This window comes from Ambystoma mexicanum, chromosome 12 (genome assembly GCF_040938575.1).
Source record: "Ambystoma mexicanum isolate Mex_15411 chromosome 12, UKY_AmexF1_1, whole genome shotgun sequence".
NCBI classification, from domain to species: Eukaryota; Metazoa; Chordata; class Amphibia; order Caudata; family Ambystomatidae; genus Ambystoma; species Ambystoma mexicanum.
The window spans coordinates 638298320-638321184 of NC_090936.1; the positions used below are offsets into that span (position 1 = coordinate 638298320).

Consider the following 22865-nt stretch of genomic DNA (forward strand, 5'->3'; position numbering starts at 1 on the left):
TCCCCGAGGAAGTATCTAGGATTGCTTCAATTAATTTGAGTCTTTGGGAATGTATCATATGGGACGTCTTGTAATTGAGGGAGAAGCCCAGTCTGTGGAGGGAGTGGCAAGTGACACAGATGTTCTTGGGCTTGTTCGGGTGAACAAGCCCTGATCAGCCAATTGTCCAGGTAGGGGTAGACGTGAATCCCCCCCCCTCTCCTTAGACTCACTGCCACTACCGCCATCAACTTGGGCAGAGGTCAGCCCAAATGGCAGAACTCGAAACTGATAATCAAAACTGCCAACAGCGAACCTCAGGTACTTTGTGCTCGAGATGGATTGGCACGTGAAAATAAGCATCCTGAAGGTCCAATGACACCAACCAGTCCTGGAATTGGAGAGCCTGAAGGATCTGAGAAAGGGTAACCATCTTGAACTTGTCCTTCCTGAGGAACTTGAGTCCAAAATGGGTCTCCATCCTCAATCCTTCTTGGGAATCAGAAATAAGGGGAATACCAACTCATGTTCCTCTCCGCTACAGATACATGTTCTATTGCACCTTTCTCTAGCAGGGTTAAAATTTCCTGCACAAGGAGCGGATCTGGAGTTTTGACAGAGTTGTATTCCAGGGGATGATCTTGAGGGCTTTTTTGAAAAGTAAGGCAGTAACCTTAGGCTACTGTTTCCAGTGCACACGCATCTGAAGTAATGCCCTGCCATAGCTCAAATACTGAGAAATTCTGCCTCCCACCAGAGGCTTGTGGGTCAAGGCCTCAGAGTGGCTTAGAGGCAGCCGTAGCTGAGGGTAAGGTTGCTGCTGCTGGGGCCGATTTAGAACCCCTTCCTCGCCCACCACAAAGGAATCTTCTTTGGCCCCTTTGTCTGGCTTGTCCTCTTTCAATTGAGGAATAGAAACGGAAGGACTTACCCTTCCAGGAAGATGAGCCTGAATAGGGTTGTTGTAGTTGTCTAATAGCGGCGCTAAGGGATTTACACCACCGCCTTCGAGGTCTGAAGCTTTTCCAAACCCTCATCCACCTTGCTGCCAAACAACCTTGAGCCATCAAAGGGCATGTTGAGCAGTCTAGCCTGCACGTCTGGTGCAAACCCCGACTTCCTGAACCATGAAAATCTGCGTAATACTGTGCTAGCAGCCATGGATCTACTGATGCGGTCAGCAGTATCCAAACCTGACTGGAGACATTCACCCATTGCATCCTTACCATCTTTAATGATCAGCAGGAAGCAGTCTCTTTCTTCGCCTTCCGGGATGTGATCACCCGACATGGCAAAAGTCCCACAGGGTAAACGTGAATCTGGATAGAGTGCAAGTCACCAAGTCACATTAGTAGATTTTAAGCCCATACTGCCTGTCGGGGGGGATGGAGGGATATGCCGATTGCCTGGTTGACGTAGCTGCCTGAACTACCAAGCTTTCAGGAGTGGGATGCTTGGTCAGGTATTCTGAGTCACTGCTGGAAGGCCTGTACTTCCTTGCAAAGTTTTTGTTAACTGCAGGCCCAGCTTCCGGGGTCTCCCAATTAGCAGTGAACTTTCGCTGCAGGGCCATGTGAAATGGTAAAATTGAGTCCTTCCGAGGACCCTGGTCCAAGATGTCGGTCAAGGCATCTTGTTCATATGATGAAGGCCTGCTCCACCCCATAAACTCAGTGACTTTACTCATGAGCTTTCTAAAGAACTAATCTGCGTGCTGAGAGGGGCCTGACAAATTCCAGTTCAGGTGAGGTATCCAAACCACTAGTTAACTGGAGATGGTAATACAAATCTCTAATTTTTGATTAATCAGAAATGAGTTCTTCTGGCACATTGGGGGTGCCAAACTGCAAACCAAAATGAGGGGAAACCTCAGAGGTGTCGAAGACTGTTTAGAAAATGGCACTGGATTACTCCGCGCTGATTTCAACTTTGGCGTCGACGGGCCTAATTCCGACGGAGTCGACAAAGCCATTGAGGTCTTGGACGCTTTATGCTTTTTTGTCAGTACCAAAGTAGGACTCGACTCTCGACTCATCAACACGCTCTATGACTTCTTGTTGGGTCGAGAACTTTCTCAATGCAATGCCGGCTGTGAGCATGGCTTCAAAGTTGTAGGCTTCGACTCCCCTTTGTCGTCCTTCAGAGCGACTGAGGCATGGCTCTTGCGCATTTCTTTCGAGGGGATCGAGGCTCCATTCAAGAAAATGTTCATCTTCTCTGAACGAAATGTGTCGCACTTTGCCAGGGAAATTGGATTTCGTCTGGGATCTGATTAGCTCTGTGGAGGAATCACTTTAGGATGAAGGAGACCTATGGCATCTCTTTGTCACTGTCTTTGAGGAAGAAGACGAAGATTGCCACAATTGACTCCTCGATCAGGACCTCTTTGATTATTTACGCCGGAAAGAGTCTCTGAACTCACCAGACACTCTCCCGCTTCGAAGAGGAATTCAAAGCTAACCTCCCCACCGCCAGTTTACCTCTACGCTCCCCGAGAGCTTTCTCGGTCATGGCCTGACAGGACCCACAGTCAGTACGGTGCCCGGAGCCCAGGTACCACAGGCAGATGCAGTGAGGATCCGTGATCGAGATTTTTGAACCGCAGTCGCGGCAGGTTTTAAAACCTGACTTTGGTGTCAAAGGAGTAGAAGACCACCTTTTTCTCACAAAAAACGGAAGCGCGCCGTAGTTACTCTAAGCGTAAGCTCAGAAAAACCGAACTGAAGACAATGGGCGCTGCATGTGCTATTTATGCGGATGACGTCGTCGGCGTCTACGTCGGCCCTCGAGGGATATCAACGTGACAACATTGCATACAGCACCCTCTGTCAAAAAAAAAAATCCGAAGCAGCGAAGCTGGAGAGATACATCATTATAAGATGAGGAATACGTGGGATGACAATCCATTGAACACTGCGTTGAAACTGACGGCCAGTTCCCTGTGGAGTCCCCCAAGGCTCCATTCTCTCACCAATCCTTTTTAACAGACTGGTCATGGGCACACCCTTCAAAGATCCAGATCTATTCATCCGCCAATACATGGACGATACTCCATTGTACATAAAAGTAAAGCCCACAGGACATCTGTCGACTACATGATGCTCTACCCCATCCTCCAGTCCAGGATGTCGACTGGCTACCTCAAACCCATCAAGACCAAACACGTCCTCCTCAGTCACCCCTGCTAAACAACTTCAACAATGGCTCAATCATATGTACCTAGAAGGATTTAATCTACAACTCTCGGATGCAGCAAAAATGAAAGTTACTCACTGTAGTGACTAGAGTACTCATAGTCCATAGACCCCTTTCCTCCATCCTCGAGTACCGTAACCTTCAGCAGCGAAAATTGAGCTTATCCTTTAAATTTAGTATAGAGCGCTGGGGCACAGGAACGTCCCACCGAGGCCCTGCCCTCTGGAGCCTCACCCCAGTTCCCCTTGAACAAATCGGACGCTTAGATAGCGGGCTACACTTCTACATATTAGCCCCTGGCATACTAGTGGGGAAAGGTTGGTGTGACATAAAAAGGGAAGGAACAAGTTACTTACCTGTAACTGTTGTTCTCCAGCATGGGTCTGGCATGGATTCACATGCTCATGAATATTCCCAGTCGTCAGGCTGGGAATCCTTGGTAAAGAAAAAAATCAGTATCAGTTTTGTTTCTGATCTGTCTTTCTTAGTAGTAACCAATCACTGGTCTCTGGGTCATACTGCCCCCAGCCAATGACTGCCCTCTCCCTAAGCCCCGCCCTCGGCAGCCATCCTCAGATTTGGTAGCTTGTAAAGTGGCAGTATGACCAAGTGAAGAGCCGCAGAGGGGACGGAGGGAGGGTTCGCTGTGAATCCATGCCAGACCCATGTTGGAGAACAACAGTTACAGGTAAGTAACTTGTTCCTTCTCCAGCATGGGGTCTGGCATGGATTCACATGCTCCTGAATATAAGAATACATAGCAGTACACACATGCACAACCACGGGAGGTGGCAAGGCTCAACATTAAGCATTACATAAAACTCAACATTAAGCATCTCTTACCTCCTCACCAGGCTCACCTTAAGCGAACAGGTTGCGCAGCACTGCCTGGCCAACTTTGGACTCCTCCCTGGAATCCCGGTCGAGGCAGTAGAATCTCGTGAAGGTGTGCGTCGACCTCCACGTAGCAGCCCTGCAGATGTCCAGCAGGGGCACACCAGACAAGAACGCCGTGGTAGCAGCGATCGCTCTGGTCGAGTGGGCTCTCGGACGGCCGGGCAACCGTCGGTTTGCCAACCGATGACAGTGCATGATGCAGCCTGAGAGCCTTCTGGAAATGGAAGCCTTCGAGAGAGCCTTCCCTTGGTTCACAGGTCCAAAGTTCACAAACAGCTGTAATGTCTTCCGAAAACTCTTCGTTCGGTTCACGTAGAACTTCAGTGCTCTAGCTACATCCAGCAAGTGCAAAGTCCTCTCGGCTGGCGACGAAGGCGACAGGAAAAAGACTGGTAACACCAAGGGCTCGTTGAGATGGAAGTCCGACGGCACCTTGGGCATGAAGGAGGGGTGCGTCCTCAGCACCACCCTCGTCTCGTGGAAAGTTAAGTATGGAGGCTTGCAGGAAAGGGCCTGAATCTCTCCCACGCGTCGTGCAGAGGTGATGGCCGCAAGGAACGCTGTCTTCCACGACAAACTTCCACAGAGCCGAATGCAAGGGCTCGAATGGCGGGCCCATGAGCCTTGTCAGCACCACGTTGAGTTCCCACGCCGGGGCTGGAGCCTTCACCGGCGGGAACGATCGTAACAGTCCTTTCATAAACTCCTTCACCAGGCGATCAGACCACAGGGACGACCGTCCTGCAGTTCTGGTGTATCGGAAAATCGCTGCCAGATGTATCTTGATGAAAGCGTGAGCTAGTCCAGCTTTGGCCAGCGACAGTAAGTACGGTAGCACTTGAGGGGCTGTAATCCGTAGAGGGTTAATCTTCTGTGCACTGCACCAGACAGAGAACCTCTTCCACTTGTGTCCGTAGCACTTGAGATTTGAGGACGCCCTGGTCTTTGCAAGAACCTCTCTGCAGTCAGCCGGGAAATCGTACCCTCCAAACTCTAGTGCTGCAGGAGCCAGGCCTGCAAGTTCAGCGACTCTGGGTCGTGATGAAGAATGGCGCCTCCTTCTCTGGAGAGAAGATCTGCGTCCGTCGACAGTTTGACTGCTGGGGACGCTGACAAGTCCAGAAGGTCTGGGAACCATATCTGTCTCTGCCACCTCGGTGCGACGAGGATCATCCTGCACCGGTACCTCTCGAGTTGGTTGAGGAGCCTGAGCAGCAACGGTGGGAACGCATACAGGAACAGGCCGTCCCAGGGGAACGAGAAAGCGTCGCCCATGCTCCTCGGCTGGGGGAACCTGCTGGCGAACCTCTGGCACTCCGTCGCGAACAGGTCGATTTGGGGTTTGCCCCATCGGCGGAAGAGTTGATCCACTTGATCCTGGCCTAGTTCCCACTTGTGGCAAGAGAGCAGCTCCCTGCTGAGCGAGTCTGCAATGGTTTTTATCTCTGCTAGATGAAAAGGTATCAGAAACATCCCCTGGGCAACGGCCCAGTGCCACAGATCCTGGGCCTCCTTGGATAGGGCTGGGTATCTGGTTCCTCCCTGCTTCCGGATGTAGAACATCGTGGTGGTGTTGTCAGTGAAGATCCTCACCACCTTGCCCTTGAGGGACGGGAGGAATGACTTCAGGGCCCAGAACACTGCTCGGAGCTCCAGTATGTTGATGTGGAGCGGCCTCTCCTCTGGGAGCCACAGGCCTCTCGCGTGAAGATCTCCAGTGTTCGCTCCCCACCCCTCCAGGGAGGCATCCGTCATCACCATCACCTGGTATGCTGGGGTCTGAAAGTCCGTGCCCACGGCGAGATGTGTGCGGGTGCCCCAGCATCGAATTGCCTGGCAGAATACTTCGTTGAGCGAGATCGTGCCCTCGAAGCCGTCAGTCGCTTGTGTCCAACGGGCATCGAGGAACTCCTGCAGAGGACGCATCCGAAGCCTGCACAGGCACACCAGATAGATGCAAGAGGACATCATCCCGAGAAGGGACTTGATGGTCCTCACTCTGGCCACGTCCGTGGCCAGCAGACGCTGTACCTTGCCCAGGATGGCCTGCGTTCTTTCCTCCGATGGCGAGGCCAACTGCGCTATTGTATCGAGCTTGGCTCCCAGAAACAACGTGACCTGCGATGGAACCAGGTGGGATTTGGGGAAGTTGATAGAGAATCCCAGGTCCGTGAGCAGCCGGACAGTCCTTGCTGTGTGTTCGACGGCGAGTTCCCTTGTCCCTGCTCGGATGAGCCAGTCGTCCAGGTAGGGGTAGACGTGATTCCCCTGCAGGCGCAGCGGTGCCACCACTGGTGCTGGGCACTTGGTGAACACACTTGGCGCCGACTTCAATCCGAATGGGAGGGCCTTGGACTGGTAGTGCCACCCTTGGACTACGAATCTGAGAAACTTTTGGTGTCCTTTTAAGATGGGGATGTGAAAGTACGCATCCTCTAGATCCAACGACGCTAGGAAGTCGCCTTCCTCCAGCTGTCCCAGCACGTGCTGGAGGGTGACCAGCATCTGTGCCTTGATGCATTTGTTTAGCCGACGCGAGTCCAGGATGGGACGCCATCCTCCCGTCTTCTTTCTGACGAGGAAGTATCTTGAGTATTCACCGGAGCCCCGGAGCCTCTTTGGGACGAGCTCTATGGCTCCTTTCTTGAGCATCGCCCTTACCTCTAACAGCAGTTGAAGGATGTGGTTTTCCTTCCTGGCCACGGGCGGAATTCGGGGGCACTTCTTTAGAAATTCCAGTGTGTGCCCGTGGCCCAGGGTATCCAGCCCCCCTCTTTTTCCACTGGGGTCTTCTCGATGGGCTTAAAAGAGGATTCCCTCCGCGGAGGCAGGGAAACTCTGGTCCCCGAGGTCGCCTCCACTGGGATAGCCTCCACAGGCTTTGCCAGGGTCACAGCGACTCCCTCGATAGAGGCCTTAGCCGGGTGGATCAGGGCCTTCGCCGCCTTAGGCGTGCTTGAGGCCTTTACCTTAGGGGGAGGGTCACCGCCTCGCTCAGCCCTACCGGTTCCTTCGAGATCAACCAGGGCTTCTCCAGAAGCTTAGCCGGGTTCTCGGATTTTCTCTTCCCCGAGCCAGAGCGTTGGCTCGCGGTTGATGGCGTCGGTGAAGGTGCGCCCTGCCTGGCAGCCAAGGAGCCCGACCGTTCGGCACTCCCGGTGCCCGCAGACTCGCGGTGCTTTGCCTTCTGTTGGGCCCCCATCGCCAGGGCGCCCTCACAGGACTTTAAGACCGCTCGGACTTCTTCTCACCTGGTGGGCTCTTGCCTTCCAGCCAGTTGGAGGCGGGTCCGGCGATCCCTCATGTTCATGCAAAACGCACAGTCCTTCTCCACGTGCGTTGTCCTCGTGGAGACAAAGGTATTTCGAATGCTTGTCCTCCTTGAACACATTTTGTAGGTTGCATCCAGGGCAGATCCTGAACAGTTTGCCGGGAGTCGAGCTTCCCTTATCCTGGGCCATGTTCTTCTCGTCCACGAGGAAGGCCTCAGAAACTTCTGGAATCCTCCAAGAAGCGTAACGCGACGAAAACTTCACCCTTGAGGGGCATAGATAAATCTGAAACGGGTCCCCGTTGATCGGAAGTAGAAACTGCGGAGCGTGGGGCTCGATTAAACTGAAAAATGAGATAAATCTCTTTGAAAAAGCGCAAAACGCAGTAAAAGCTTGAGAGCTATAGCACGAGGACTCCCAACACTTGAGCGAGCGGTTAAAATCTGAGGATGGCTGCCGAGGGCAGGGCTTAGGGAGAGGGCAGTCATTGGCTGGGGCAGTATGACCCAGAGACCAGTGATTGGTTACTACTAAGAAAGATCAGAAACGAAAATGATACTGATTTTTTCTTTACCAAGGATTCCCAGCCTGACGGGGAATATTCATGAGCATGTGAATCCACGCCAGACCCCATGCTGGAGAACTATGGACTATGAGTACTCTAGTCATTACAGTGATCGATTTGAATTACTTATATGTCCGTCCCCTTTCCTCCATCCTTGTGGGCGATTCCAGCAAAAAAGAAACCTAGGGTGGAGCTGAGATAACCTGCCTTATGCAGGAAGAAGCAAACAGGTTCTTCAGAACCACCTGACCAGCGCGAGTAGTGCTTACAGAAGGTTGACGGAGTGGCCCAAGTAGCCGCCTTGCTGATGACATCCCAAGAAGCAAGTCTCCGAAACAAAACAGCCGTGGCCTTGGCTCGGGCCGCATGACCATGAATGCCCTCAGTAACAGGTTCGCCCATGGCCGTAAACGCATCCAAAATGGCCTGGACCATTCTACGGGCGATGGAAGCCTTAAAAGCCTTCGAGCTGGGGGAGGAGCCCCCAAAAATCACAAACAATGCCTCAAACTTGCAGAACGAGAGAGATAAAACATGAGGACCCTCTTGAGGTCCAAGGAATGTAGGGCACACACTGCCTCCGATTGGGGGTTTGGGAAGAACAGCAGAAGGCACATCTCTTGATTCAGATGAAATGGAGAGACCACCTAGGGCAAGAAATTTGGGTGAGTGCGCAAGATGACCTTGTTGTGAAACGTGGTGAAGGGTCCGCACAAAGATGAGGCCTGCAGCCCACTAACCCTGCGCACAGAGGTGAGAGCGACCAATAAAATAGTCTTTAGCGTCACCAAGCGGATGTCCACAGTGACCATCAGCTCGAAAGGCCTGCGTTGCAAAGCTGCCAGAACCACATTGAGGTCCCAGAATGGATGCAGCCTGTGCACCGGCAGAAAAAGCATAGACAACCCCTTTAGGTGGACCTTAACCACCAGGCTGGCTGCCAAAAACACATGCTCATGGGAATTCTTGTTAAGTCCAGATGGTCGCCAAATAAGTGCAGGAAGCATCCACCAGAACAAGCCAGGTGCACTGAAAAAGCCAATAAGTCATCCAGAGGACAGGTGACCGGGCCCAGACCCTTGTTACAAGGCCAATGGCACAACCTAGTAATTTGCTTTTGTCTTTCGACCGAGTTGAGGGCCTCCTGGCCTGCTGAATGATGTCCCAGTTATCTGAAAATTGAGCATGCTGAAGCCTTAGCTGTTCGGGAGCCAGGCCTCCAGGGCAAATGTGGCCGGGTCTGGATGCTCCACTGCCCTGTCCTGCTGAGTCAGGAAGCCCCTTGCTTGGGATCGGAAGATGGACGGGACCCTGGTAGCACAACTGCAGCAGATCCGAAAACCAGGGTCCCGAGGCCAGTCGGGAAAACCAGGATGAGGCTGCAGCCCACAGAGGCCCGGGAACTTGGAGGGTCTACTGCAGGAGAGGGGTGGGTGGCAACAACACATGCGGCCGTGCCAGCAGAGCTGGAAGGTGTTTCCCAGTGTCCCAGCACCTTGACCTGCCTAAGAGGCAAACTGCGGGCACTTGGCATTTAGAGGAGAGGTGAATAAATCCAGGTCTGCAAACCCCCAATGCAAGAACGGGGTGCAACACGGAGTCGTCCTGCAACTCCCACTTTTAAGTGTTGAACCCCAAGCGATTCATGATCCGCTTCTGCATTGCTGTCCCCCAGCAGATGGACTGCTGAAATCCAGATTCGTACCGCAAAGGCCCATTCCCATGTCGAAACCGCCTCCATGCATACAAAGGGGAAACTGATGCCATCCTGCTTCTTAAGGTAAAACATAGTAGAATTGGCCGTCTTGATCAGAAAAGACTTGTCCCAGATTAGTAGCAAAAACCCATTGAGGGATAGGCCCACTGCCCTGAGCTCGAGCAGATGGTATGTAGGAGGGCTTCCATCCTGGAACATGCTCCATGAATATCGCAGCCCCCCAGCCCAAAACAGAGGAGTCTGTCCTCACCACCAGGGTAGGCTCCGGTCGGGTGAAAGGGGGTTCCCACTGAAACATTGCCATTCATCAGCCACCAGCAAAGATCAGGCAAAAGGAGTGGCGACAGGAGGGGCCGAGTTCAGGCCGAAGAGCAGCACTTTGTACTGCAAGTGGTACAACAATCGGGAACCGCAGAAACTGCTGATGTGGTTGATATATGGGTACATGCAGGTACGCATCCTTGAGGTCCAGGGAACACATACAGTCCCCTGCACACAGAGACTTGGCTATGTGCGCGGGAGTAATCATCTTGAAGCTTTCCAGCGGTGAATACAGATTTGGGTACCGCAAAAATCTTGGAATAGTAACCGAAGCCCTGGTCTACAAGAGGAACCGATTCCATCTCATGCATCTCCAAGAGGACCTCCTCTAAAAGAGCTGGGGACCCGATCTGACAGAGGAGGAGAGGATGGTAGGGGAAGAGGAAGGCTGAAGCCTGTGGAGACTATGGATAGGATCCACAGGTTGCTGAAAAAACACTTTCAGGTGTCCTGGAACATAGCCAAACAGCTCCCCTCAGGTGAGCTGTGTTCCCCAACCCTGACCTCACTGTTTCTTCAGTCAGAGGACGGGGAACGGAAAAACCCAAGCAACATCCTTTGCTCATTCTTTCTGTTGTCGGTGGGCAACCAGTCAGGCCTCCACATACTGCTGTCTATGAAACCCTTGAAGCAGGAGCAGGTCCAGGGTTTGAACTCAGACCTACCCTGGGATTGAGGGACGGATTTCTGACTGGGCTTTGTGAGGATGGCCAAGTACTTGGCTGTTTGAGTGGAGGTTTTCTTTTTTGTCAATTCGTCATCAGTGGGCAAATGAAAAAAGTCCACGCCCCACGCCCTCAAACGGTATATATGGGATCCGTTCCTACCCTACATGTCAGATGAAAACTTGGCGCAAGCACATTTTTTTTTCCAGGAAGAGGGAACCCCCCCCCCCCCGCCCCCAAGAACTCTGCCAGGTCCTGGAGGTGGTCATGAAAGGCCTTAACGGATGCTGAGGTCTCATCGTCATGGGCATAATAATTCCGCCCCCCCCAGAGCCCCATTTTCACAGGCCAAGAGGAATCCAGATCCTGGGACAAAAGTGCTGGTGGGATCCACCCCCCAGTTCCGGAGCTGCAGAAAAGTAACAGCTGCTGGGGAGGAGGCGGCTTTGGTGGTACAGGAGGAGGTGGAGGGGTCAGCACGAATGGTAGGGCCTGAACCGGGGGGGGGCAGCACTGTGAGGACCGGAATGGGAGGAGACCCCAGGGTAGGGGGCAGTGGCGGCACCGCCTGGAGGTAAAACATCCCTCACAATGTCCTTCAGGAGCCCCTTCATCCGATGCAGAAGAGGAAGCGTTCGAACAAGCCGTCCTCACTAGCCGCTGGGTACCTAGGAGCCCTGCCCTCTGAGGCGCTGGGCCTCTGCTCCTGATCAAATCGCTGAAGCACCTGGTGCGAGTGGCTGTAGGGTTGTGATGAGTAACTGTACCCCTGTGGGGACAAAAACCCTGCACCTTAGGATCTGCTGCCGGGGGTTGGAATTGTCCTGCAAAGCCCACTCAATGGGCGAAAGTACTGGCAGACCCTGAGCCGGATCCAAGATGGCCGCCTGCCTGGCTGGCTCTGCCGATCTGCCATTTCACCACGCCATGCCCTGGGCAGGAGGGCACGGAGGTCGTGAGCAAGGAGAGGCCTCAAACATTAGAGGATATAGCTTGGGTCTTGCACCCGAAGCATAGACATCGACCTCAGAGAGCCCTCTGGTAGGCGATGAGCACTCAGCCGCATGTCCGGTAGTCCTAACGCCCTGGGGGCCTGCCTCAGAGTGAGCTCCGGTAGGCTGGGAGCTGACAAATGACTCTTGGAGGTGGCACTCCAATATCACGTACCCCCTTGTGTAGAATAGGACAACCTGGTAGGGTCCCTGGACTCCTCAGCTTGGAAGCCAGTAGCCTTACAGGCCTTGGGCCTGCCAGAACCTGAATGCGAGTGACCCAGATCCATGGGAACCCCCGGGGAAGGAGTCTCCACGTTCTGGAGCCATGCTAAACAGAGGTACTGCCTTGTCTTTACGAGAGGTCCCGGAGACAAAGTCTTTAAGGTGGATAGGAGGAGAAGGGTGGAAGATCTCCCTCCATTGCAACTATCGATATTGAATGCCCTGTGACCGAGAGCGCTGCAGGCCGCACAGGAGTCCCATTTGTGGTCAGGCCCCAAACACTAAGACAGAGTGCATGAAGGTCTGAGGTGGAAACGGGGGGGGGGGTCGCAAGAGGCGCATCTCATGAACTCTCCTGCGGCCGACATGAGCAGGGGAGGTGAGGCACTAAAGGGAAGTGAAAAAAGAATTGAACAAACAAACAGGGAGCAAAAAGAGGTCTCTGCGCTGGCTGTCAGGTCAGACACCGTCCGTGTGGAAAAAGGGTGGGGCCTCGGTAGCACGTTCCCAAGGCCACGCCCATCAGCACTATACTAAATTTAAAGGGGATATTCAATTTTTCGCTGCCAAAGGTTCTGCTACCGTCCCCATGTTTGGGGACACCCACAAGGATGGAGGAAAGGGGACGGGATGTAGGAGTATCCTTGGGCTTCACCATTGACAGCAGCAGTCTTCCCAGAAACAGTAAATCAAGAAGTCCCAAACAGCCTTGCTCCAAAACTCCAAACTTTGCAAAAATCAAACCCTTCATACCAACCGCAGGACATTTAGACATTAATGCAGGCCCTTGTGGTCTGGCACATTGATGAAGGCAGGGGGGGGGCATTTTCTCCTGACTGGGCTCCGAGAGACTACTAAAAGCAGTTTTCCACGCTGAAGCACGTCTCATTTCGGGTGCATGGAAATTTGACCGAATCACCCATGCCTTATGTGAACAACATTGGCTTCCTCTCCAGGCCAGGATACTGTTCAAGATTGCATGCATCATCTACAACACAGCCACGAGAAGCACACCAGCGTCCCAGCTGGCAACGTTGCTCCTATCTAGTGGTACACGGTTCACACGCAGCAAAATGTATAACTGGCTTGAATCATAACCTGTCCACAAAGAGGACCCGCAAACAATCCTTTTGTCAAACACCAACCCTTTGGAACTCAGTCCCGGTATGAGCTTAGAATGCCCCCACAATTCTCCAATTTCATAAATCTCTCAAAACAGTTTCCTCAAAAACACCTGACCAAGGACTAATCCCAATAGACACAGATTGGCGCACAGACTGCAATTCACAGTACTGCGCTACTGGTAAAAGATGCAAGCCCTAACAGTGGCCACCAACACGCTGTATAGCACTCCACTGCTCTTGAGCTAGTTGCGCGCTTTAAACAAAATAGGAGTGCGGATCGGTTATCGATAAACTACACATTTTGAAAGCTTCAAAGCCTGATTTAGGAGATATTTAAAAACATTTTTTAAAAAAGTTCTACGTACTGATGGAAAAGGAACTGAGGAAAATAGTGCTGACAGATCTTTACATACACGCCAATGGCTATGGTCTCAAAACGCGATGGAACCAACAAGAGGAAGAGGCCCAGGTCAGTGCCAAATAGCGCCACGTGGTGGCTTTCAGAAATGTTTCCAGGGCCGACTACGCCGAGTGGAATATTTCAAAAGACAAGTAATCGGTGGGAGGAATGTGTCCATTAGAAATTAGGAAATGCAGAACCCGATATGCCTATTAAAAGAGTTTGACACTCCCATTAGTCAGACGCAAAATCCCTGGGAGAAAATAAATGTACACATAATTCAGCTTTACATCAAAGAAACCCATCAAACATTCACTGCTTCCAAGAAACCATGTAGTAGAGAACCCCATTACCCTTCAAAGACCCAGAGCAGTTTTACCTAGACAAGCGTTCCCACAAGTTAGTACTGTTATGGGTATGGCATGGGCAAGAAACCTCTGTGTACTGTACCTGGGTGAATTCCAATCCAAGCTTCTCGGCTCGACCTTCCACATTCCTGGGCTTCATTTCCGGCCAAAATAATCTAGTAGAGAGATCCATACCGTCACAAACCTTGGGATTAAATAGATAGCCTAGAACCTGAAGCAAGGCCCAAAGAAAAATGGTTTGGAACCCTGAAACCTGCGGCGAAAGAAAGATTGGGAAACCTTGGGACAGATTGGAAATCAAGGAATCAAGAGCAGAAGGGTTTGGGAACCACAAACCCGCAACAAGAGAAAGGCTTGAAAGGCTTGAACATGTTCAGTCTGGGACTGCAATTTCAAGGAAACTACAGGCCCAGCATTTGAGATCTTTTAAAGGTTATTAGTGCAGCAAGAATCAAGGACTAAAGGAGACAGTCCTACGCGAGACAACTAGTTTGAGAATCCAAGGCCGAACTGCAAACAGTTCAGTGAAGCTACAAGATTGGTTTTTAGTGAACTACTTTGGCCCATTCTGTAACGGGTGTACCTGAATAAAACTGCAATTAGTATAATCAGTCTTGGTTTTATACCTGATCCCCGTCACCTTGTGAGAGTACCTCAATCATGGTCCATTAGGTACGCAATCTCCTGTAAATAAGCTCACTGTATGCAACTCGCATGTGAAACAAACTGTCTGTTCATTCCATTCTCCCAAATGCAAAATCAGGCAGGAACAGGGTGTCCCAGTATGACAAGGGTCCAACTTGTGTTTATATCTCCAACCCCCAGCTTAAAAAGACAAATTATGAACAAACCTGTGAATAAGATTAAAAAACAAAATAATCATAATTTGGAATATCCGTTCAAAATAGCGGAGTTGGGCTACTATGCATCAATTGTGCACACTTGGCTACTCATAGCCTAGCAGTAGAAATGTGTAAAATCAGAAGGTGTACAGGATCATAAAATACAGCATCCCAACAGGTCACAAATTGCATGCAGAATTTGATTAAAACAAGGAACACAAAAAATGATCAACTAGTGATCATCCACCTAAAGTTATCCTCAATTGTTTTACCACCGGTCCCCTCCAACCAGCTAAGCAATTTTGTGTTGACCTCCCAACCACGGGACAGCACCCAAACTCAATAACCAGTTTAAATTAGAGTGGTCATTTGATTATGCTGCTCGTTTCAGTCTTGGCCCCAGTTTTCTACCACCACCATGGTGCAGATTCTGTGATGTTTCTGGAAGTCCCTGTGGCCCATGAATCCTTCAGCTGAAGGATGCTCAGTCCTTCCTCCTTGCTTGCGATTCTACATGTATTGTGTTCCAATGAAAATTCAAGAGAAGTGTGAAAGCAATTTATAACTGCTCTGGTGACTATTCTATGCTTTAGTGGTGGAGTCAAGTTCCCGTCTTTTAAACAGTGTGCTTAGGCAAAGTCCAGATATACTGAAATTCAGCCCCCCACCCCCTTTGTGGCTTAGAGGACCATTTGTCCCGGGCTCAACAAGAAGCTTTCCTTTCACCTTATAGATTGTCCTGTACCCTCATCTTCTGTGTTGCACTTAGGGCCAACCATTTCAGCTCAGTTTCAGGAGGTATCCCAAAATCTCTAAAAGTTGTAATACACAGTGCAGCACATATAAGCCCACAATTGCTTTTTAGGTTTTTGATAAGGTTATTTCCCATTCTAGACCTATTTATAGGGTCCTCACATTGCCAGATTCACACGCAGCACACTTCAAGCCCTCCGTTTTAGAATGATCTAGAAGTAGGTTTGTTAATTTGAACTCATTTGTCAATTTTTGACTTCCAAACGAAAGTTGGAAATGGAGGGTGCAAGCTGCAATTATTGATCCTGGTGTGTCTTGGCAAGGTGCTGATGGCACGATTGAACACTGCACGTGTTCCGTTTCTGCGAAGGCCCTTTTTCACTTTGTGGCCAGGAGGCTCTTGTTCTCGCAAGTGCGAACGTCATGGACACATTGATTTCTTCCATTTTTAGTTTCCTCTTCCAGGGCCACCAATCCCAGGAGGCTCCCCAGTCAAAGCACTTTCAGGACTATACAATGGTTTTCGGCAGGGGGTTATCACATTACTCCGTCTTAGACCCCTGCTCGTTCCCCACTTAGGAACACCAGCTATCTCCAAAAAGCACAGCATCTTCCTTGTTACAATGCACAGATTGCTGCCAATTTTGAGATCTATGTTGGTGCACAGACTTGAACTGGTTTGCCCTGTGCTATCAAAATGCATCCCCCACCCACTCCTTTTCTCAACTAGGAAGGCTCACAATGCTGATCAACCACAGCGGCCCCTAATCACCCTGGTTTCCGGCTGGCATTTCTTTTACATGCACTGCAGCAAGCACTGCATGGGTCCGCCTGCCCGAGAATCGGCTCTAAACAATGTTCGATCATCAGTGCCGCCATTGAGCAATCACCAGCACTCAAAAGCACAGGGGGTTCTCACCTGCTTAGGCCTGGTACAGTCTTACCCTGCTCTATTATCTTTTTCAGCCAGGCGTGAGCTCTGCAGAGGCACCACAAGAATGGTCACCATCTTGGCAACCAAATCTCTTTAGCAGGATATCTTGTTTGCTTCATTAATCAACTCATCAACAGTAGCAATAATAGCAGAGCAGAATATAACTACGTTTAAAAGTCAAGTACAATCACTAAGCAAATATCCTAGTGACTCGGGCATGGTCTAGCTTTTATAGTATCAATTCTATTTTTGGGAGGTTTACCAGTGCTACTAACTCACTATTATCAGATATTCTCATTCCCTTCAAAGCCATTTATTTTTGTTTTATTTTCTACTCCAAATACATCAACCAAATACAGGCGAGTTCCCTTGCCCGTATGACCCCAATGTGCTTTTATCTATGGATATCAGAGTTATGTTGACTTCTGAGAAAGCAGATCACCAACTTTATCACCAGTGTCGCATTCTTGAGAATCACCATGACTTACAGAACAAAATGCTTTGCAGTTGTGCTTCCAGTTAAGCTAAGGATGGATCTCTGGAGCCAATACTGGGGGTTGAAAGCTCTGCTAGAGGGCACGACTGTAGGTCATCCGGTCCCAGACAAAGTTGTGGACCTAAAATTCCAGAAGAATGGCACCCAGCCACAGCCTATGGAACCCACTTGTTCTACTCGTGGTAGGCTCCTAAAACGACTCTTGAAGTTGATCAACATGCGATCATTGATCTAAAATTGGGTTGTCAAAGTAGTAGTCTTCTGCAAGCTAGACTATGTAGCAAGAGGCCAGGGTAACAGGATCTCGGTCGCTCCTGACCAAGGACAGCTCCCACACTCGAAAATGCACAACCCAAGCAGTTACTACTAGATGAGAAAAGATCCAAGCAAAGGATGTACACATTTAATTGACTGTCGCAAAAGCTAGACAAGCAGCCTTGCAAAATCAAAAGGAAAATCAGGCAGTCATCAAAAGAAGAGGGTAAGCCTTCTAGACCCCATAGCTCGTCACAGGACTTGCATTTCTACACCTGCATATGACTCCATCCATGGTCCTTTGCCATACACAAAAATTATGCATCAGCTATACCAGCACAGGGCTGTAAGATGGACTTCAGTATACCTATATGTGGCTCAACACTGACATTTGGGGGAAGGAGTCTTCATTCATACGAGCAAATTCCTGGGTTGCTTATTATATTGATTTCTTGACATTTTAATGCATTTGTAGCAAAATGATGGTGAAAGATCATATCAAGCTGCTAGAGAACGTGTTAAATTGAGGATTTCTTGCTGCCAATACAACCCTTAAAATCTTTCGCTTCACAATCCTAGGGGGAAGAACAAAGTAAGTGGAGCAGAAAACAAGGTAGTGGGGAGTTAACAGGGGAGAGAGAAGGTGGGCAATTTGTCAGCAAGGGATCTACAAGCAACCTATGGAGGAAATAGTGAGGATCAAATAACCCAGTTTCAGGTAGGGTGGGAAGTGGAGGGTATGTGGACCTAGGTTTTAGGGAGGACCCATTCCTTGAGGTGGATGGTCTTGAGCGCCTCCCTGAACTGTAGAAGCGAAGGGGGGGGGGCTAGTCCAATGTTGACAGGAAGGAGGTTCCAGAGATAGGGTATAGACAGGTGGCATTTCTTCTGTTTCTTTCCTTTCTGCACTGGCAGAATTCAAGTCTGCACATGTCTTTACATCTTGTGTATCGTAAGCTTCAAGCGATACCTTGGGGACTTTAGGGTGTCAGCCTTGTAGCGGATGCAGCAGGATTTGAAGAGGATACGGACTTGCAGCGGGAGTACATTTGATATTTGATTCAGTTATCAAACAAGGCAAATACAAAAAAAACCCCTAAACATATTTCTGAATGCTTCTTCTTGAAGGAATGAAGACATTTTAATACTTACCAGATTTACGTTTTTGTTTATCAAGCAATTCTGTTATAATTTTTCTGAATTTCCTTGCTTCTTCCTCATTTGCAAAATTTAGTGCTGCCTGAAAGTTCTAAATTGAAAAACACAAAATAAAGCTTAACATATTCCTCAAACACCAATAAATACAATTAAGTACTTCACAACCAATAATGGAACATTTGGATCTATAATAAAAATTAAAATAAAATTCAAATTTAATAATTCTGAACCTTAAAGCCCAACTCATGTATATTTTGTGTTTATCAATATAATCTACTTTAGAAGTAACCTGGATTTCAGTGAAAAAATACAAGTTCATTACTACAGGGATTCTTGTAATCTTTCACTTAAGTCCCCTTCATTGAGAGTCATGACCTGCCCTGGCTGCAGAACAGTGTCAGCAGATTTATATTTTGTTTTGCACAACAAAATAATGTCCCAACAATGAGACTGGTGTGCATGTACAGCCCCCCTCTACCTCTTTCTGCTACAGTCTTCTTCCCCCTCTGGCCAGGATGTTGGAATATTATCTGTAAACTGTTCTCGAGGAGAGGATGGGGCGGCCCAAGGACTACCTTTAGGAGTCATTGCAGTGAGTAACTTACATTTATTCATACTCAGCCCCCTTACTCCAGATTAATGCACAACTAACAGACAACCCAGAGAAGGAGAGGCAGCTGTGCATCATATACATTTAGTTAATGGAAGATAGTATGCATGTGAGCTTGACCAAACAATTTGATGTAATGTCGTCATGCATGGAGTAGCAAAAAGAAAACTGCTTGAGGGGTTGCTCAAAAGGCTGCACTACAGATGAAATGTAAAGCGTAAACCCTGAACAAGAGCAAGAATTGCTAAGCAAGCTTCAGTGTATGATATCAGCCATATTGTCGCAATGCCTAATTCTGGTATGCCGACAATAAAAGATAATGCGACCTAGTTTGTGAGTTATAGGTTTAGAACACTTGTTAATGATGGGCAGACTGTATGGTCTTGTTGAGCGCTTTCAGACAGACTTGATACATTTTCCAGTTATACAAGACTAGTATGCATGCATCGCATGCATGGTTTGGAGTTATGCAGTTCAGAGTCATCTGTGGGGTGTGAGGAGGACACAAAGATAAAGTCCTCAAAGTTTGGCATTTATTTAAAGTAAAAACGGAGTTGATCAACACCTCACTTTCCCTAGCCTAACAGAAAGGTCCCTGCCTAGCAAACTAAAACTAAAGAACACGAACCTAGTGTCCAAAATCCTTCTGGCCCTCACACTAATAAATACAATCAAAATATACAAGGAACATATGGATGGCTTTGAATTCAACAAAAACAGTTTGGCACCTCAAACTTAAATATGTCTTGGAGGTACTCCTTGTTACCAGGGTTTTGCTCCCTTTTCCTGGATCAATTCAGGAATGCCCACATTATAATTCTGCTCCAACAAAGTTCTGTTCAGAGAGAAGTATTTTCCAACCATAGAGTCTTCCTTGAAGAAGGAATCAATGTCCTTTTTACCACAACTGGTTGATAGTTCAAACACAATGTCTGCTACAATATCCCTTTTTAGGGATGCTTAACTTTCTTCCAATAACCAAGTACAAAGATGCTGGATGTTCTTTCAATACACAAAGTTCAAAACCTAAATGCAATTGTTCTGTTGCCATAGAAAACTTCTTGTCAGAATAGCAAGTGACTCTCACAATACTAGTTCCTGTCAATAACATTATTTTGTCAGGATAGCAAACAACTTGCTTCATTGATGGTATGGTTTATTGAATAAAGCATACAAGTACTTTTCTTTAAAAATAAAGCTCATTTCCGCAACTCTTTGTGCCACAAGGTTATCAACTCAACGTCTTCTCTGGTCCACCTGCCTGCCAGGACTAACTACTATAGGCCCTTTGCCGATATACTCGCCTGCCAGGAAGAAAACTAATCACTAACTTCAAACTTGTGTGTCCGATTCCAGTATTCTGATGTGGTTTCACAATTTCTTGACTAATGGCAATGTTAGATACAAGCTTTTCCAGAGCCATCTCTCTTAAAACAGTATTTATGCCTTTGTTGTACCATTAAGGATTTCACACCCTCTTGGCTGTTGGTATTGCTGAATATGAACATTTCCCAGGGTTTGTCTCGATTTGTTAGGCCTGTAGATTCTTGGCAATACGCATTGACAGAAACTTTCCCCAGTGGTACTTTGCTCAAAGTCTCTTGGCAATACTGACAACAACCCTTTCCTTCTAGGTATTTGAGTAAAGTCAAATAGCAGCCTTTTTGCTGTAGGCAATACTGGTTCCACCATTTTCTCTCTGGGGTTTTGCCCAAAGACATTCTTTGCCACTTCTCTTTGTTTTCATTAATTGACATTCATTAAGCACGTTCCGCTTGGATTCATTAAGTGTTCAGTATTCAAAAACATCAGGTTGTGACAGCTTTCTTTGGCGGAGCACCCCGTTGTGTCACTCACTCTCTGAACACACCAGACCTCCGCGGCACCTGCCTCCAGATGTTTGTTCTCACGGCAGTGCTTCGGACATCACTCTGTCCCTTCTCCCACTTCGGCAAGATTCAGCTAAACAGTAGAGCGGTCTCTGGAAGCAATAAAGCTCTGTTGACCTCTGGCGGCTTCTCCGGTTTGCTTAATGTTGCTTCCGTAACAAGAAAAGTCTTCCTCGCAGCTGGGCTTCTCTCTAGTATGCCGCTTTCTTCTGCACGTACTTTGCAGTTCTTCGGATTTTCACCCGTTGGGATGAGGTCTGCTGGCAGGTATCTCTCCTTGGCTGCACCTGCACCATGGACAGCTTGAACTTACTCTGCTACGCTTCCAGCATGGATGAGAACTGCGAACAGAAAGAACATTATAGAGAGGTAAGTAATTTGTTCTTTTAATGGTCTCCTTCCTCCCATGGACTTCTCATCTATAACAGACTCCCATAGCAGTACAAAGATCTGGAGAAGGGGCGAGAGCAAGGGCACCACCTAAACCACAACACTCGGAAAGAAAGCACTGCCAAAAAGAGGTAACTGCCCTGACTGAGCATCTAAGCACCAATGTTTAGAAAACATGTGCAAAAAAGCCCACATAGCTGCCTAGCATATGTCCAAAACAGGAACACCACGTTGCAAAGCCAAGGTGGATGCCCTTCTAGTGTTATGAGCCCTGAGACTCATGCACATCCTTACCAGCCCGATCATAGCATTACTAGATGCAGAGGATGATCCACCTTCACATGGTGGTCAAAGCCCTGCCCACAAATGGACCAGCATAGCCAATAAAAAGCTCATCTTTTCTGGACACTCATCCAATTTATTTATTAAAAGTATTTTATTGGCATTTATATGAATACAACACAACCATCAAACGGTAGCACAACAAACAAACTAAAACAAATTAACTAACTACCACAGTCTTCATAGGTGAATATATTGTTCGTAATTGAGGCGGCGGGCGAGGGGCTGGTGTGCGGCACACCCAAGTTCACGGGGGCTTGATCATCAGGTTGACCATTCTTGGGGTAAGTCACAAGCAAGTCTCTAGTGAGGGTGAAAGCTCAGGGGGGTTTGTGGTCGGAGGCAAATTGGATGTCACGCACCAGGGCCTTCCATGAGTCTAGGGTGTCGTTGGAGTCATCATCGTTTGAGCGGGTTCCATCCTGCTGGGCCCTAGTTTCTGCCTCCGTCCACTTTTCCAGGTCCATAAGCCAACGTCCGTGCCTTGGGCCCCTTGGGGATTTCCATGCCATTGCAATGGAACGTTTTGCAAGGATGCAGGCTAGGTCCATCAGTTTGACCAGGTGTTTGTATTTGCTAGGCCTGGGATGAGCTCCCAATAGGCATTCCTTTGGGTTCCACTCATATCTCGTGAGTCCCGCTGCGGTGCAGGTACGTTCCACCATGGACCAGAAATTTGCTGTTTTGGTGCATGTCCAAAACATATGGACCATGTCCGCTTTATCATTTCCGCACCAGGGGCAGTTCGGCGGTGCATGTTTGTTGAAAGTTGCAACTCTGAGTGGGGTCATGTATGTCCTGTACAGTACGTTCAATTGAACCTGTTTAAATCTAATGTTCCTCGACACCTCCTTGGGGTATAGTAGTATTCGCTCCCATTCACTGTCGGTTAGCGCGATCCCTAGTTCGGATTCCCATTTCTGTCTCAGGGATGCGCTTTTCGGGTTGGGTCTATCGTTTAGTTTGGTGTACAAGCGGGAGACCGGTTTACAACCATCTGCTAGATCGTACATCTCCTGGAGGAGGGGGTCCGGCGGGGGTTCTTCTGGCCAGTCAGGCCACTGTGCCTTTGCTGTCCGCTTGAGGCGGTGGTACCACAGGAACTGGGTGTTCGAGATGCCTTCGTTGGCCTGTAGCGATTCGAGCTCTCTGAACATGCCGTCTTCAAACAGATCTCCCCATGTATAGATTCCAGCTCTCTCCCACCTCCTGGCTGTCGCCAAGTCCGCCTGAGTTTTGCACACATCCACCAGGATGGGAGTATTGGGATTATAGGGGTGTTGCAGTTGTCGAAGGAAGCCAATTCTGGCCCATACCTGCCTGCCCAGGTTGACAATCATGGGGACTCCAGAAGTTTGTTTCGTCGGGTTCCAAAGCATTTCTTTAGGGAACAGTTTGGGAGTCGGATGTCGCAGGAGCCCTACTTCTGCTGAGAGGTCGTCGGAGAGCCATTTCGTTGTGTGGCTAAGCTGCGCG

At 49.0% G+C, this 22865-nt stretch overlaps 1 protein-coding gene across 3 annotated transcripts in view; it reads right to left on the minus strand.

Moving 5' to 3' along the window:
• WASL (WASP like actin nucleation promoting factor) overlaps positions 1 to 22865 on the minus strand; it is a 619654-nt gene that overhangs the window by 357283 nt on the left and 239506 nt on the right. For all 3 annotated transcript variants that reach the window (XM_069629112.1, XM_069629113.1, XM_069629111.1), the window contains one exon: positions 18153 to 18249. In XM_069629112.1, the coding sequence (XP_069485213.1) occupies positions 18153 to 18249 (97 nt within the window). The remainder of the gene's footprint in view (positions 1 to 18152; positions 18250 to 22865) is intronic.